This window comes from Malurus melanocephalus, unplaced genomic scaffold (assembly GCF_030028575.1).
Source record: "Malurus melanocephalus ecotype Western Australia unplaced genomic scaffold, MMel_1.1 scaffold_859, whole genome shotgun sequence".
Classification (NCBI taxonomy): Eukaryota; Metazoa; Chordata; class Aves; order Passeriformes; family Maluridae; genus Malurus; species Malurus melanocephalus.
In genome coordinates, this window is record NW_026624091.1 from 128,085 (window position 1) to 144,859 (window position 16,775).

The 16,775-nt window shown below is 42.4% G+C and overlaps 1 protein-coding gene across 1 annotated transcript in view; it reads left to right on the forward strand.

Moving 5' to 3' along the window:
• The window catches only part of LOC130585290 (membrane-associated guanylate kinase, WW and PDZ domain-containing protein 1-like), a gene marked incomplete at its 5' end in the record, with an annotated part of 111,281 nt that overhangs the window by 63,685 nt on the left and 30,821 nt on the right, over window positions 1-16,775 (forward strand). Inside the window, one exon of the mRNA XM_057385712.1 lies at window positions 13,469-13,588. Within this exon, the coding sequence (XP_057241695.1) occupies window positions 13,469-13,588 (120 nt within the window). The remainder of the gene's footprint in view (window positions 1-13,468; window positions 13,589-16,775) is intronic.

The window sequence follows — 16,775 nt, forward strand, 5'->3', positions numbered from 1 at the left end:
AGCTTTCATTGGTTTTTTTTCTCATGGCCACACTATCCACACACCCACTGGTGCTAATGGGAATTGCTTGCACACACTGGGGAATAAACCAGGAAATCACTCACTTGTCCATCAGAGAGGCTGTGTCTAGATTTGTGACAAGCAAGAGTCACAGCTGCCACTGTCTGCTGTGAGCCAAACCTGCTGAATGACCCTGATAGGTGTGTCAGGGAAAAAATACCTGCTTAGGTCTGTGTAGCAAGAGCCTCTCATTGATCAAAGCAATCTTCTCAAAGTTTGACTTTTTAYAAGTGTGTAAGTTCATTGCTCTGCATTTATCTTTCAGAAAAAATTCCTAATCCAAGCTGTGGCTGATCGATGTATGCATTAATTATGCACAAAAGGGTCAATTCTACCAGCCTTGTTCCCTTTGAATGCTGCTTTGCCCTGGGAGGAATTGACTTGCATTATGCAGGTTGGACAAATTCACCTCCAGTCTGAACTTCTGTAAAAGTCTCCAGGGAAGGTCAAGTTTCTGTTATTTTCAATAATAAATGAGATTCCCATTGAGTAAAATGATCCAGGAAATCAGCTTCAGGTCTCGGAATAACAGTTTTGTGGTCTCTGATGGAGAGCTGGGAAGAGCTGATAAGAGTTGGAAGAGAGATGAATGAATCTCTCCAAGCTGCAGGTTTTACAGTCCTCACCTGGTAGAATTGGCTTCCAACAGAAATGTTAATAGCTTTATATTTATTTTGAAGGTTGTCTCAGAGTTGTGATTTTCAAATGCACTTGTTTACAGTCTTGTCCTTTCTCAAGTAATATTTTTATAGGTGAAAGACAGCTACAACAATAGAGGAGAAGATGGTATTTGTGTAATAGACAATGATTTCTCACAGCTCACAGGAATGTCTTCCCCTCCGCATGTTTTTCTGCCAAATGGATGTTTGGAAGCGTTAATAATTGCGTTTTCCCCTTCAACTCTGGAAGTAGCCTAATTTGGCTGAACAGTCAGAGGGGAAAAAAGAAATAATTAATGTGATTCATTCATCTAGAAAGTGTAAAGCATAACTTAAACAAATGGCAATAGTGGTAGGAAAAAGGCTATAGTGAATGTTTCAAACTTCAAATTTTCTGTTGAAGTATGAAGTGATCTGAAAGGAGTGAGTGGCAGTTCATCAAAAGGATGTGTGTTTTCTTTTAATACTGTTTTATTGCCCCTTTCCAGTTATTAATCTCAGAATTGGTAGAAATATATGGGATAATGGATGGTTGCTGCGCAGARCTCTAATTTACTTTACTGCACAGTCACTGTGGGAAGGTGCTTTAGCTACTTTGGTTCTTTTGTATCGCCTCGAGAAAGAATTTTCCCCRTGTGTTTTGCTCCAGAAGTCATCTGTTGTTTTTCAATGTATGCACATAAACAGCTCTTGCCATTATGCTGAATATTGAGTCAGCAGTTCCCTGTGATGAAGCCATCACCCAGGCCTGTCACGTTTATCTGCACAGATCAGCATCGCAGAGCACGTAATGCTATTAGCTCCCAAACGCTGTCTGCTCACCACACAACTGTGGGACACGAGTGACCTTCTGCTCTTTCCTCCCTAATCGGCTCTGAGCTTGGGCTGCCAGCTTGGCTGCTCTGTGCCTCCATAACCCATCTGAAAAATGGGCACAGTTTCATCTCCCCACCTTGCTGGAGGCATTTTGAAGGCGAACAYGCTGACAAATGGGAGCTGCTTGGGTTTTTCGATGTGTGTTAGATGATTAGAGTATTCTTTTTATTTTTATTTTTATTTTAAATATTTAAAATACCTCCAATGACATTATGTCTCATTCACTGGACCTTGATCACCCTCATCCTGCTGTGGCAGAGGTAGCAGGGATTTCTCTCTGATTTCCTTTTGTCTTTTTGGTGTGGTGAAAGAATGTTKCTTAAAAACAAGGTGCTGGGAGATGGAACTGCTGGCTGTCTCCAGCCTCATCACCTCCACTGTTGCCATGGGCAGGAGGCACTGCTTTAAACCAGCAGTGTCCTGAGTCAGGACCAAAAGACAATTTTTTCTTTCTTTTTTTTTATCCCACAAAACATTTATTGCCCTGAGGCTGTTATCCTGCAAAAGCTTGAGCATGTGTTTAGCACTAATCATGGAAATTGGTCTCGAAGCAATTGGGATCCTTGTGTGCTTTGAACTGAGCAGGTGATTTGCAGCAAGTCCCATTACCAGTTCTGTACCAGCATCTGTCTGGCAGAGTGCTTTCACCTGCATCACTCCTCTGAAGGACTCAACACAGCTGTCAAAGGATAAATGCTTCACACTTTGAAAATAAGCRCTGGAGTTTAAATCTAAAGTTTATTTTTTTTGAGTAAGGTCTTATCTGTCATATGATGTTCTTGTCCTGAAGAAAAGCATTCTGTCTCTGATAATCACTCGACTGTCCTCTAAGTCAARTAACACACAGATACTTCTTAGAGAATATCATCTTGGGGTTTTTCTAAAGCCTGGATCTGATTGTGTGCTCTCAGGCATTCATTTTCCAGGCATGTCGTGATCTAGCAGCATGAGAAAGCAGATTTCTGGGGAAACTGTCTTCCCAACACCTCAGATCACAACAGCCTCCACCAACCGTGTCTAAGCCGAGGAGGTAATTGTGGTATCGAGGATTTCTTCCTTTTCCTCGGTGTGATACTGACACAACCGCCAGCTCAAACCTGGTGGTGTTTTTCTTTGCAGGGAATTGGAGGCAAGACAAGGAACAGCTCATTTGTTTGGGCTGCCAGACAGTTGCATGAGGATAATTACTGTGTGCTGTTTATTTCTGTTGGACTCRGACCAGTGATGGTGGGGACCTGGAGATACTCTGGAATTACTCACCGCAGTGAAAGCGGGAGCTGCTGGTGCTACAGCTCCGTGGGGCATSTCGTGTTGTCTGTTGTCCATTGGTAAACCAGCTAATGAATTTAAAATGGCATTTAAAATTGGGGCACTTGCAGGAAATGATTTGCAAGAAGCTAATAAAATGATGGAGTGTGTAATGTGATGGAATGATTGTGTTGTGTGACCGCAGAGCTGTAAACGGCTGTGCAGGGACGTTTAACAGGGAGAAGGTAGAACTAGAAGTAATCAGATGAAATGAAGCAAAGATCATTTAAGCCAAGCACTGGAGTATTTTATAGGGGTGTTGCTTGGCTTCAGAAAGGCRGAGTAAAGCACCTTGGGGAGTGTATCCTGTGAGACTCACAGGTGATGACAGGGTTTGTAGGCAAAGTTTTTATTTTTTGTGTACAGCTGGAAAAGCAATAAAATCAATGGAGAAGCTTGTGTACATTATCAATAACATGACAGTTCATTTTGGACTGCAAAGATACAGAGTTATGCACTACTTGACCAGCAGGCTTTTACTGTACCGGGAAATGTTTTAATTAAAAGTGAGGAAAATATAACTTTAATTTTCTTTAATATTCTGTTGCACTTACAAAACTACAGGTTTTTTCCTGTGTTAGAGCTGGGGGATGTGAAATTTGCAGCCAAGGAACTGTGAACAACAAAATACTGTAATAGTTTTTATTTCAGTGAGGTAAGAAAAGGATTGAAAATTATGTATTTGATTTCTTTTACATTTTAACACCTCCAGTTATCAATACGGATTACTCTGAAACTCAAACGCCAATCAGCTCCTCAATGTTTGGCATTTTTTCAGCATCCTGAGCTGTTATCTAATCAGCATCACAGAAAGTGAACCAGGAAAATGTTTTCAACCAGCTGAAGTGATAGCAATCATGAAGAACTAAARCACGCCATGCATACAGAGCTACTGAAAAAAAATGCAGAAATTGGTTGCAGTTAAGAACAGGTAAAATTAAGGGACAGGATCTGTAGGGAGTAGTGGCTAAATGTGCATATTTCTGGGTAGATTTGCTGTCTGTTCTGGTCCTTCCCTTGAGTGTTACAGCAAGTGCATCCATATGGTTACATGGCTGCACRTTTCCATAGTCTGCACCCTCCTTGCTATAGCAAAGGCGTTGGCATTTTTTGGTCAGTATTAAATATGAAACTGTAAAACTGCTAAGCTAAGGTCAAGGAGGATTTGTCAGGGAAAAAGAACCATCTGAACCAAGGGGTGGTGAGTGGGCAGAGCCAAAAACCGAGGAGCCACAGGAGACTCCAGCTTTCCAAGAGTGTGATGAGGTTATCACAGTTCGAAGTTCATTAGTTTTATAGCATTTCATGGCTCTGGGCTAGGGGAGAAAGTGTTCTGTGGAGACTGTGTCTCCAGTGTATGTTGTTCAGGGGAAAAGACTGCTTTTAACAAATATATTTATGTCATGTGGAAGTGTGATGGAATGGGGGTGGTGTGGTTGGGTGGTTTTTGTTTTGTTTTATGGTTTTGGGTTTTTTTAAGGGGTAAAAACCCCTCTCTCTTTGACTCTTTCTTTTCAGTAGATTGGATGTGGTCACTGAAACAAACTTGAGGCAATGCCCCAGAGATAAATCAGTGCTTTCTGTGACTTTCTGTGGTGGAATTTTAGAGATTAGGTTAATGAACTGATCTTCATGCTAGGTGTTTTATTCAGACTTTTAACTGCAAATTAAASGTGTGCTGCAAGGGCAGTTGAAGTCAAAATAGGGAGTTTTATATCTCCCAAAGAGGGATACCCACACTGTGTTGTGCTTATCTCAGCCATGCAAATAGCAAAAGGAGATAGGATGGGTGACCACAGGAGATGGATGATTTTAACCCCTGGGTGGAAGCCTCAGACAAGAGGCTGTGACTGCCARCCTTTGGGATAACAAARGACATGAGATGRRGGATTCCAGCCAGCTGAATGGACMCTGAGAGACTCCAAAGGAGCCTTCCACTCCCAGAAGTTCAAGTCTCTGGCTTTGGGAGTGTGGCTTTCAGAATACTCTGCCTTTGGTTCAAAGGGTCACACAAATTGCCCAAACAAATTGTCATTGTTTTTGGATAAAACTGGTCATTGTGTTCTGCTTTCTGCTTTAAGACTCCACTGCATGTCTTTCCCCAGATAAGGAAATTACTTCCCTACTTCATGGGAGACAAAAATGATTGTATAATATTTATAAAATCTGTAAGGGTTCTCAGAAAATCAGTGAGCTTGGCTTACCTGACTTCCCCGCTTTTGTGTCTGCTTTTGCTCTGTGACTTGGCGATTCCTCTTGGAAGAGTTGACAGTATACCCACTCCCAAATGTTGCATTGTACCCTCATTTTTTCCAAAACTATTTCCTCCCAGCCTTTAGTCTGGAACATCAGGAAAAAGGTTTGAGAGCCAYTTTATTTCTTATCTRTCCTACAATTCTACTCCTGTAGGAYCTACTCAAAAACTACCAAGCTGCATGAAGCTCTGATAGCTGATGAAAAGCAATTTTTAATGCTGCACTCTCTGAATCCAGCCACTCAAAGGGAGTTGATGGGTGTTTCCTTTCTCAGCAGCTGAATGTCCCTGCCATGTTCACAGCTTGGTTTAATGCTACCCTTGAGTTATGAAGCTCTCAGGCTGGGCCACACCTTCTCTTTGGCAATTTGGAGAAATCAGATAGCTCTGCAAGCAGCCATGAAAACAGCAGATACAAAGCACGATAGGTTACACCTCCTGATGAACTGCTTCCTAAAACGTGAAATTATAAATAAGACAATGAAGTATTTGTTTAAAAGTGCTGAATGCATGGGGGCAGCCCTCCATCCCAGGTCTCCTGTGAGTTAAGGGGATTTTAAGCACTTCCCCCACACACCTTTGGCCTGTTGTATTTAATACAGATKTGCACATTCATATGGGATAATCATCTGAATCCACATTGTGCTTTCCTGCTGCTCTGCTTCAGCGTGGTGAGGCTGCAGGTGATTGAACAAGCACTGCAGGATCACACTGGGCTTAGGTTGAAACAGTGAATGATCTGCAGGTTTAAAAATAACCAGCTAATCAGAGTGCTCTGTAATTATCCAGTGTATGTATTTAATTTACCACCCTCAGCCATAGCCTTTCCCAAGATAGACCTTTCTAGTGAAAGTAATGATGATAATTTTTGTATTGAAGAAATATGGACCTTTTGAAATAAAGGTGTGTGACTTAGAATTATCTAGGGTTCTAAAAATGTGTATATGAGAGAAACTGAATATAAGTGCAAGTATATAATCACCTTGTTAATTTACTTTCAGCTAGTTTMATTTCCCATAAGTTGCATCCACACTTAGGCAAAGGGCAGTTTTCATTCATTTCTGTGCCAATATTTCAAAGCAGAACATTGCAGTGCAATCTTATTACTGCACCTTTATTGATTTATAAAATTGCACTTTATTACACTAATCCATATATTAGAATAAGGAACAAAACTGTTCATAGTTACGGCTAACCTATTCTTGCTAAGGAGCTACGCAGTTTGCTTTTTCATGAGTTGTTCACAATTTAAATTAGTGGATGTCATGCTGTTGGACTCCAGGAACACGGGATTAATGGCAAACTCATTAGTTCATGAAGTTTAATCTTCTTGGTGGGTGTCCCACCTCGTGGGAAATGAGAGGGATTTGGCTGCAGGTGTCTGTGAGGTAACAGCAATCACTCAAAGGGATCTAGAAGGCGAGCTGCTGCCATTGTGAACCTGAGAATATTTATTATTTAYGCTTTATTTGGTGCCAGGATACTCTTTTCTTTGCTTAGGAGAAGGCAAATGAGTGCTCTGAAGGACACATGAAGAGTCTGTAACTGCATTAGCAAGTGCCACATGGCAGTAGAACAATTGGTGGTACTTCTCTCAGGTCAGGCAGGTGATGCTCTCTTTGAATATTTGGCATAAATCCTTWAAAAGGTCGTTTTTAAGTGGCTGTCTTGGGGAGTGTGGCAGTTTTTACGCCTTACTTGTCTTCATCAGGTAATTATCAGTTCCTTTTCAGTTGATATTGCAGTGGAGGGTGAGCCCCTGGTGCTGAATTGGCTTTGTGTAGCCTTGGTGTGGTGCTTCCCAACACGTACAGACGAGCTTGCAAAGCCCCGACGCAGTGGCAAGTTATTTCTGTCCCTTTTAATCTGTTAGGCCCTGATCCTGATCTGTAGGGTTTCCTAAATCCCATTGATTTCTCTAGAATTAGGTTCCTGGAGTCCTCTGAGAGCCTGGGTTTGGCTGATCTTGTGCTATTAACCRGAAACAAACCCACTTTCTCTACCTCAGAGCGCTCTGCGGATAAATGTGTTGAAGATTATCAGTGTTCTTATTTGGTGGCAGGGAAGGCCACCGAAATACCAAAAATAGATTCAGAAAGGACAAAAATAACCGTCTGCCTGGAGGGTTTACACAATCTGAGCTGTGCTGCGTGGCTTGGCTGAATCACTTCAGGGATGCTCCGGGCAGTCCGTGCCTCTTTGAGGGGCAGGGCTGGGGAGATGCAGCTGGACACAGCACCTCAGACAGAGGGAGAGCAGCTCCTGTGGATGCTGAGGGTCAGCCTGYCCTCACCTCACCTGTGTGCACAGCTGGCACAGCCCTTTGGGCGACAGGGTTCCTCACATGCTGCTGCTGTGGGATTCTTCTTCAGCCGCTTGCTGGAAAGGCTGGTGGGAGAAGRAGATACTAAGCTCTTTGTACAAATCCCTTCCATCTCCCCCTGTGGATGAAAAATTGCTTTAGACCACAGCCATGAAATGCATTTCCCTGTGAAACGTGTCTGTAGAAAGACAGTTTTGTCTTGGTCAGCTCTTTTCTGGGTTTAATCAGTCGTTCCTGCTGACCACGGTGACAGAAATTTGCTGTTGGTCCTGCAGTTATCAGTGTGGCCAGGAAGAGTCAATCAGCATCTGTTCCTGTGCATGCTTCATTAACGGGGCTGTGAGTTAATTTCCAGCGACACACACATTCTTCTTTGGACTGAATTTCTGCTCCGCCACCAGGACTCTCTGAATGCTTGTCACGTTCATGGGGTTTGTAGGTATCGARTCGCTGGCTAGAGAAGGGACAGAGAGAATTTAAAATCCCAGAATGAGYTTCCTGGGTTTCGAGTTTCAGGAGAAAATTGAATTTATAAGCTGAGCATGTTYGGTTTGTAACAGATTGGGCCTGTCTGAAATGTCCATATTTTATGTAGTTACAACTATGAATGACCCCTTACTGCAGGTACATGGGGTTGCAGTGTATAATGGATTGCACAACAATGTCCAAATACAATTCCTTTTACTTCTGTTGGGGAAAAAAAAGATATTCTTAGTTTGGATAACCCCAGAAGTCAATAAGATAAGGTAGTTCTGTGTACAGTGTCTTCTTGCAGACAGGTTACACTTTATTTTTGTGAATGTGGATAAGGCTGTTTTTAGTACTGTGCTGCTGATAAATTCTGCCTTAGGCTTGGCTGCTGATCAGGTTGCCTCTTCTGGAGACAGACCAGGTTGTCTCTGTCTTTTCCCTTCTCCATTTGCAGGTCTGTGAAGTTTGTCCTGCCTCCCAGTTATCTGGCACCGTAGGTGACAGATGTGGGGGAGCCAAGGCAGCCTCTCCAAATTACCCTGTGATGAAGGTGACCTCTCAACACCGAGCACAGGGAAAAGGGGCTGTTTTCCTAATATGCTTCTTCCTTGGCAGTTGAAGGTTTTTTCCGTGTAGGCGATGAGAGCCGTCTCTTCTTGCTCAATGAACAAAAATAGCAGTTTTTCAGAATAATGGCAAGAGCAGCACCCTGCCTTCCCCCCACCCCAGCCTCTCAGGARCCCTCCACAGCAGCACTTGGCCTTGCAGCCTCCTGAGGCAGCAACACTCTGCACACTTCACATTAAAACCTTATTTACTGCAGTTTTACTCACTGCTGGTAACCACCAGTGGCTTGACTTTGTATAAAATACAGTTGTAGCAACTATTTTAATTTGAGTGCACAACTCCCACATTGTCTGTCATTTTAAGAGARGCTGGTCAGGGGAGATGAGGAGCAAATGGCTTGTGGTTTGATCAGATGTGTTTTGATGGCTCACCAGTTTGTCACTGCCAGCCAGTGGAAGTGAGGAAGGAGTTTGTGGGAATTACCACTTTGCAAATGGGAGTTGTAGATATTCTGCAGTTGAAGTGGTGCCGYCCAAATGACTTGCTAGGGGCTGTTTTGGTGCACAGTAACAGCATTACTGCTCAAGAACTGTTACTGTTTTAACAAGGAAGCAATTGAAGCCACTGCAGCCCCTTTGAAGTCTTATTTTTAGATTACAATAAGCAAGATTCTGATTAATTTAGCAGCAGGGCATCAGTGGCTATTAACAGCTTAACTCGAAGCCCTGGTAGATTGATAAAGAGCTAAATAGCCCCTGAATCATATATTAACAGTCTGGCCATGCTATATAATTGAGGCTCATGTTGGGTAAGTGTCAGCATGGTTGATAGGCAACACAACAGCAGAAGCTATTTGTCTYTTAAATGGGCACTTAAATTATTCAGTGCAGTAGCTGATAGCCATCAGTACATCTGAGCCACAGTCCAGTTATTCTAGATGTGTGTGCACRAGCTCTAATTAGTTCAAGTACAGCACTGAGCTCTCCTTGGGCAATCTCACCTGTCTCTAGAAGCTTCTCAGGTGGGGTCTCCAGCCCATGATGAGATCCCCCTGCTGTGGCCCAAGCATTAGGGATGCAGGAATAAACTGGGATGCAGATGCCTTGGAGTTGGTAACCAAACCAACAGCTGAGCAAAGATTTAATGTAGCATCTAAGCCACCCATGTTAGATGTAGTCTTACCATCCCAAACCATGAGAGAAGGTAAAAGCTGCAATGCTAACTAGTAGCCTTTTTTTTTATTTTCTTAAGTCTTCTGTGGTTACAGGAAATTTGAGCAATTCCCCTGTGTATGTGTGTAATCTAACTAGTTTTATATACTGTGGGACATTCTAGCCAAATAGGACTGAAAGCTTATTAAATGTGCAGAAAGAATTGGTAGCCACTCAGTTTCTCCTCCAGTTCCTTCTTATTGCAGCATTAGCAATTCTGAGGTAGCCACACAATGGAYRTAACTCAAATTAATTAGCTAAATTGGCACCTAATGGCAATAAGATTTCATGCCACTTAATATTTCAGTGCAAACGTGACAGTCAAGCAAAYRTATTTGAATATGATTGGTTCRTCTTCTCYRGTGGAGTATCTTATCTTGTGTTTGRGYTGAATACAGCTCTCATTGTGCTCAATTAATTCTACCATTAGCAGTGGGMTGACCTGCTATTAGCTCTGATAAAATGTACAGTCATCCCCTTCACTGAMGACCATCCTGTGGTAAGGATGTTGAAATGCCATTTAAAGCGGGAAGGAGGACACACACACTTTGCTTTTGTACATAATTAAGCCACGCTAATGATGGGAGACTTAATTACAGTTGGAGTTTATCAGCAGAGAGCCCCAGCGGTGGCTCACAGGCTGTGATGGTGCTGCTGGCCTTTGCACACACGAGCCTGAGCAGTTGTTCCAGGCTTTGGGTGGAAGAAGCTCATTATTCCCAGTGTCCTGTGCCTGGGAAAAGTTAAAGTTCGCTTCTGCACCTCTTGGCTTTCCTTTCTTCCCCCCTTTCTCGCCGCCCGCCCTATCCCCCCACCCTCCTCRTGAAGCAGCCCTTCTGGCTTTGTTGTAAGTGTGGTTTGTAATCATTGTACACATCCCAGATGGTTCATGAAAACTCTTTGAAATGCCATCTGCCAGGCGTGTGTCCAGCCGGCAGCCTGTCATTCTGCTACAAGAAAAACGGAGGCGGGTTTTCCCTTCCCCCTGCCTTCCTGAATCGCATTCAGTAACACTTGCTCAGATGTGGAGCAGGATAACAGCCGGAGCATCTGCAAGCAATCTCTGCTCCAGACAGCAACATGGAAAGTTGTTGGGTTTTTCGCCCTCGCCCAGATAAGATATCCCAGCCAGTGCAGCTTTTATTTTCCCTGGGTTTGCTGCTGAGGACCAGCTGAGGTGACAAATGTTATCTCTGTGTTGCAATGTTTTCCTTTTCTGCGGCGACTTTTCCTAATGCCTTCCGCGTGCGTCGCAGGCAATCGCGCTGATAGCAGGCACAGCTGCGATTTTTCGGCTCGAACATATTCAGGAAATTAAGAACACTGAGATGAAACAAATAGATCCATTAAAATGGCTCAGAGGAATTATGGCAGAGATATAATTGTCATGTCAAATAGGCAGCCAGCACTAGTAAACTGCTGACTGCGATTTCACCGCTATAAAAATTCAGGAGGAAGAAGAAAATGATTAATAAATACTCTCTGTGGGAAGATACAGATAAAGGAAAGAAGATACAGATAAAAGTAAGAAGAGGCTTTAAAAGATAAGGTGAAAGCAGTCCTGAAGTTCCCTGATCTTTGTGTCTCATCAATATGGGTTATTGGTTATTGGGAAAACACACGTCCCGATCTTTGTCATTCGGCTCACGTGCCCCATGGCTGGGGGTGACGTTTGACTGATTGATGAGCACTGCAGAGTCTAATTCTCACTTCCATTGTGCTCCGGTCATGGGACAGCTACAGCACTTCACTGGTCACAGTTATTGTTGTGGCTTTTCATCCTTGTGGCTTCCCTCTCACGAGCCAGGTTTTGGGAAAGGTGGAATGCCTGCGATGCCCAGGGAGGGGATATTGGAYCTGGGCTGTTGCCTTTCATCCCAGCTGCTGGGTGTGTGCTCCGTGCTCCCTGTGTGCCAGGGAGGCACCTGAGTGAGCTTCTCTGCCTGCCTTTGSATGGAGGGGAGGAGCACATGGAGCAGCTCCAGCATTTCTCTGGACTGGATCTGTGAAACACAATCGTCTTCTGTTRCAATCTACCTGGTAAACGTTGTTGTAGCCTTACTGTAAGGGTTCAAAAATACAAAGAATGCAAGATTGAATCCGTTCCAAATAGGAAAAAGTAATTCTGCTAGCAGGGGTGGAGATATCCATCACTATTTCCATCCCCTTTCTTACTTTTTCTCCCTCCTTCACTCATTCAGCTCCAAGAGGAGTAATGATGCAAAAGAGCACAGGAATTTATAGACTCTCTGAAGGCTGGTGGTAAATAATAAAAAAGAGTTTCTATTTTGAAAGAAGAAATGGAGGATGTTAGAGAAAGTGGGTGTCTATCAAGGAAATTAATCTAGTGATAGTCTTTCAAGGGTGTCACTCTGTCAAGACTGACCTCTTGAACAATCTCTTAGATGAATAGGAGATAAGCAGACTTTCCGCTTTCCTGGCACTTGAGGAAAACATTTGCCAGATGCAGGCATGGTAAATTTATGCTCTTTCAACTTCTGAGAGCTGGAATCTTCCCAATTAGTTTTCAGAAGCTCAGCTTCTTYATTCTTTCTTCTGTCCTTTTATAAAGGGTTTAAGAAATTGTATGCACTGGGAAGACACTGCCCAGGGGCCAGAAGAGAAGTGAGAAATTATGCTTTGTTAAATGTTAGGTATGGTTTCCACATCTCAGAAGTTATTCCCAAACCAGCAGACTGGTTTCAGCCTTCAGACACCTCCAACTCTCTAACTCTGCTCTTTCTTCCAAAATTCAGTTTCCTGTGCCATCTGTAAAWCTGTCATTTATATTTAATCTCAGATGTACAGAACCCAGTCACTTCCCAGGCTCCAGAGTCATGGAAAATAAAGGCTATTGAACAGAAATTGATCCTTATCAATGAAGCTGTGCTCAGTGACCTAAAATGCAGCATCCTAAGCCATCTTAGGAAAAAAGTAATGAAATGACTCATCTTACACTGTGCTTCAGAGTACTGTAAATTGATCAGAAAGGAGAAGAGTTTCAGAGCTGGCAGAATGGCGGTGATCAGAACCCGGTTCTCCATGGGTGCTATTGAAATTGTCAAGTGCTGGAGAGAGATTCAGTGTGACTTACTACTTTAAGTAATGGAATGATCTTGTAGGTGAGGTTCTGTGAGAAGAGTTGGCAGGTTGTGTCTTTGGTGAGTATGTGTGAACAGCGCATCAAAACTGTCTCACAGTACTTTTTAATGCCAAATAAAAAATAGTAGCATAAATAGAGACAAAACACTTAAGAAGAAACAAGAGAGAAATTGTGTTTATGATGTGAAAGAACATTTGGGGAGATAGTGGTACAGGAAATAGTGGAACCTGGAAAGCAGTTTCCTTATCTGAGAATACAGATTGCGATTTTAGTGAAGCTGAAGTGTGAGAGACAATGCTAACAGCAGGGAGGTAATTGCTGGCATATTCCCAGCTACCAAACTTTTCCAGCTGTGTTTCTGCACGTGGTGTGAGAGATTCCTTGCCAGAGTCTTTCTGAGAGTACAAAAAACATTGTCCTTTGGTTGTTTTGTTCCAGTTGGTTCTGCCAGTTCAGCTTGAGATCTATGTCTTGTTCTTCCATGGGTTCCTAACTTCTAACTGAACTCTGTCAATGTTTGTAGCTCACAGARCTGTGTTTTACAGATCCTGTTGTATCATTGTGGAAATTTGTTATTTTCCCTTTTAACACTTGCTAAGAAAACAACTCTATTAATGTTCTAATTCTTCCTTCCAGGCACAACCCGCCCTCCAAGAGAAGGAGAAGTGCCTGGTGTGGACTATAACTTTCTGACTGTGGAGGAGTTTCTGGAGTTGGAGAGAAGTGGGACCCTTCTGGAAGTAGGAACTTATGAAGGTATGGAGCCACAGGGAGTGAAAAAGCACCTCAGATACCCATGGTGGGACAGCACATTTGCATCAGCATTGCCTGAGTTAGGACCTTGCTTTCCATCCTAGTGCTCTGTTTCCCTTTGCTCTGTAACCTGACAGAGAATTCCAATTTTGCTGTGTGTTGGCTGCTTGAAAAGATTAACATYAGTAGGCCAGGAAAATCCAATATGTAATCCAGTAACAGAGTACTGGGGCAGTCTGCATCTATTCTTTGTGTCCACTCTGGCTCATCTCCTTGTTCACTTTCTCTTCTCTTTTGCTTTTTCTTTTTCCCTCCATCTTCCCTAAATACCCTTCCTTCATCACCCAGTTGTGTGTCACTATGCAGCTACATGATGCACTGCTTTTTTTTTTTCCTTCTTTTATTCCTGGGTAATTGCTTTTAAGTTAGGTCATTGTGTTGATCATTTTTTGCAGCACAACTTTGCAAACATCAGCACTGAGACAGCCAAGGGGCACTGAAATGTCACCAGAGGGAGAGGAGGAAAAAGCTCCAGAGAAATGCAAGGCAAATTGGCCATTTTTAGGTACACAATAGGATTTGTGTAACTAAWCCTGCAATCTATAGCTCCTTTAAATTGAAAACTCCTTTTGGAGTAGGTTGTTGTGTTAGGTTTTTTTTTCCTTCCTCTGAAGAACATTCAAATGTGCCTCTTGACAAGACAATGAAAAGAAATACTTTGCAGGTTTGAAAGKCCTTCCAATGTACCTCAGCTCAGTCATTTCATATTTCCATTTGAARGAAGTTAAATGGATCTTTCTGTAAATATGGGAGATTGAAAATGCCTTATTCTTGCAGCCTTATTCTAATTATTTTTTATAATAAGAAATATGGAATACATTTAATAATGCAAACTACACACAAATAGCCAAAAAGTCTTTGAATAGTTAGTCATCAAACATGAACAGAAAAGATTGTGGCATGTGGTTTTGTTTTCAGAGTCTGAAGAAAGAGTCCTGAAATTCTGTTTGTGTAGTTCTTTCAAAACTCCCTCCTAAGGGCACCTTTAAACCTTGTGCTCATTCCCACTGCAGACAATTGCAGTGTCAAACCTGGTTTGCATGAAGATGCTAAGTGTGTAATTTGGTTTCACTCTTCCACCTCTCTGAGCTGATTAGCTCCATCAGCACCAATGCAAACGTTCCAGCAACAGCTCTTCTCCAAAATGAGCTTTTTCCTCTCCGTGTTTCTAATTATAACACCAAATTAGTTTTCTTTGTCATGGTGCTTGAAATAGATCAGCTGAAAGGCCTCACCATTGCTTCCTGATCTGTTTGTTCTGGTGACCTTTCCACTTGGAAAGACAAAATGGGTAACTGTCTGTAAGCTGGCTCCTGGGACAYGCTGGGAATTAGTTCTCAGGAAATGCTGTATCCATCTGGGGCAGTTATAACATGGTCATTCCATTGCTTATGTGATTATATGCAGCAGCAGCTCAACTGTTGAGGTTTCATGGCTTACTCTTTTCAGTTGCTGAAGATGAGGTTGATTTCTCATAAGTCTAATGTGTATTTCATTTCTGTGAGCCTGAACTTTAAAGGAATAATTTGTCAGAAGTGCTGAGAAGYTTCTTTCCCCATYGACATCARYGATGCTGGTGCATTGTGGTTCTGGAGTGCTGGCCCATGGAAGGAAAAATCAATGAAAATAAAGCAAATAATGATGATGCATGTGTGCACATATGCATCAAGACACATTACTATTTGATTGTAATGTGAAATAAATAGAGTGCATTTTTCACTTAYGGCTTCAAGAAATTATTTTGCCGCCTTCCGAGATTTCTTTAATGGCTTTGTTGTGCCTTTTTTTGGAAATCTTATTTTACAGCTGTATTGATCAAGACTGTGTTGATCTTGATTAGATCTTGGAAGATGGGGTGATTCAGACTTGATGCTGCAATTGCAAACAATTCTGTCTATTAAAAAAAAAAAACAAACCTGCCAAAAAACGCAGACCACAAAGCAAGGTAGACTTTTAATGGCAAAGTCTCTGCTATTGTCCAGCTTTACAGTATTAGAGTATTTTTATTACCATTTGTTTCATGCCACATTTTGCTGTCACTTGCTTTTTTTTTGTAATAAGTGTTCCACCATGATAAATTTGACTGTAATTTTGACCAGTGATTGCTTATTCTAAACCAGGGAAATAAAATCCAACAAAAGGAAATAATATCTTCTCATTCTACCTGTTGTGCTGAGTAGAAATTGGAACAATTGCAGAGACAGGTCTGCTTGTGATTTAATGCTGTCAGGTGATTTAGAGAAAGAAGGAAGGGGAATGCTRTGAAATGGACAGTAGRGATGAGGAATKGGGAAATTTCTGTGTKMCAGGCAGCCACAAGCTCATGTGGCWCAAGCAGGYTGGTGGTTTGGGGTCAGCGTGGTCCCAAGGACCTTTCTGAHCCTTAATTWGTAAGCATCARCAYGTGATGGTGGGAAAGATGGACATAAAACCACCTGGATACTGTCACCTGGGAAAATCCTGCAGGAAATGAGGTAATAGAAGTTGTTYAACAACAGTTACTGAAGAGAAGTTCTGGAGAGAAAGATTAGAAAACAGGGAGCTGTCAGAAGAGGGGTAATACACAGGACTTTGATTCTGATACAGWTACTATTGATTTGGAAAGAATAAAGAACAAGCAGAAGAGAACAGTTGGAAACCATAAAAAAGCAGGAGGGTGTATCAGGTTTTGAAAGGACAGCCTGGGTTTTGAAAGTGCTCTAATTGCAAAAAGAGAAAGTSCAAGCTTAACAGGACAAAAGAGGTGTTGCTGACCTCTAGAGCTCTGTAATGCCATTATTATTTCTTCTGGTGCACTGCAAATAGGTTCCTCTGGGCAGCTTTTGATTCCCACCCCAGTGAAGGCAGAGTGGGCATGGCAGATGCCTTTCTGGTCACCTCTCATCTCCCTGATRTGTTCTGCACCCAAAAGGCTTCAAAAAATGTGATCAGGTGGGAGGGGGCATTGGCAAGCCTTAATTCCTGGGGTTTTCAGTTCGGGTTTTAASATCCTGACTTTTAACCATAAAGTCCAGAAACACCTTCTTTCTTCCCCCAATGAAAGCTGTGTGTTGATCACACAAATCCAGCAAATGGAGCTGCAAGAYCTGCCCAAAGCTGCCTTGCTGCCCCAGTATTGGTGATTTTTCCC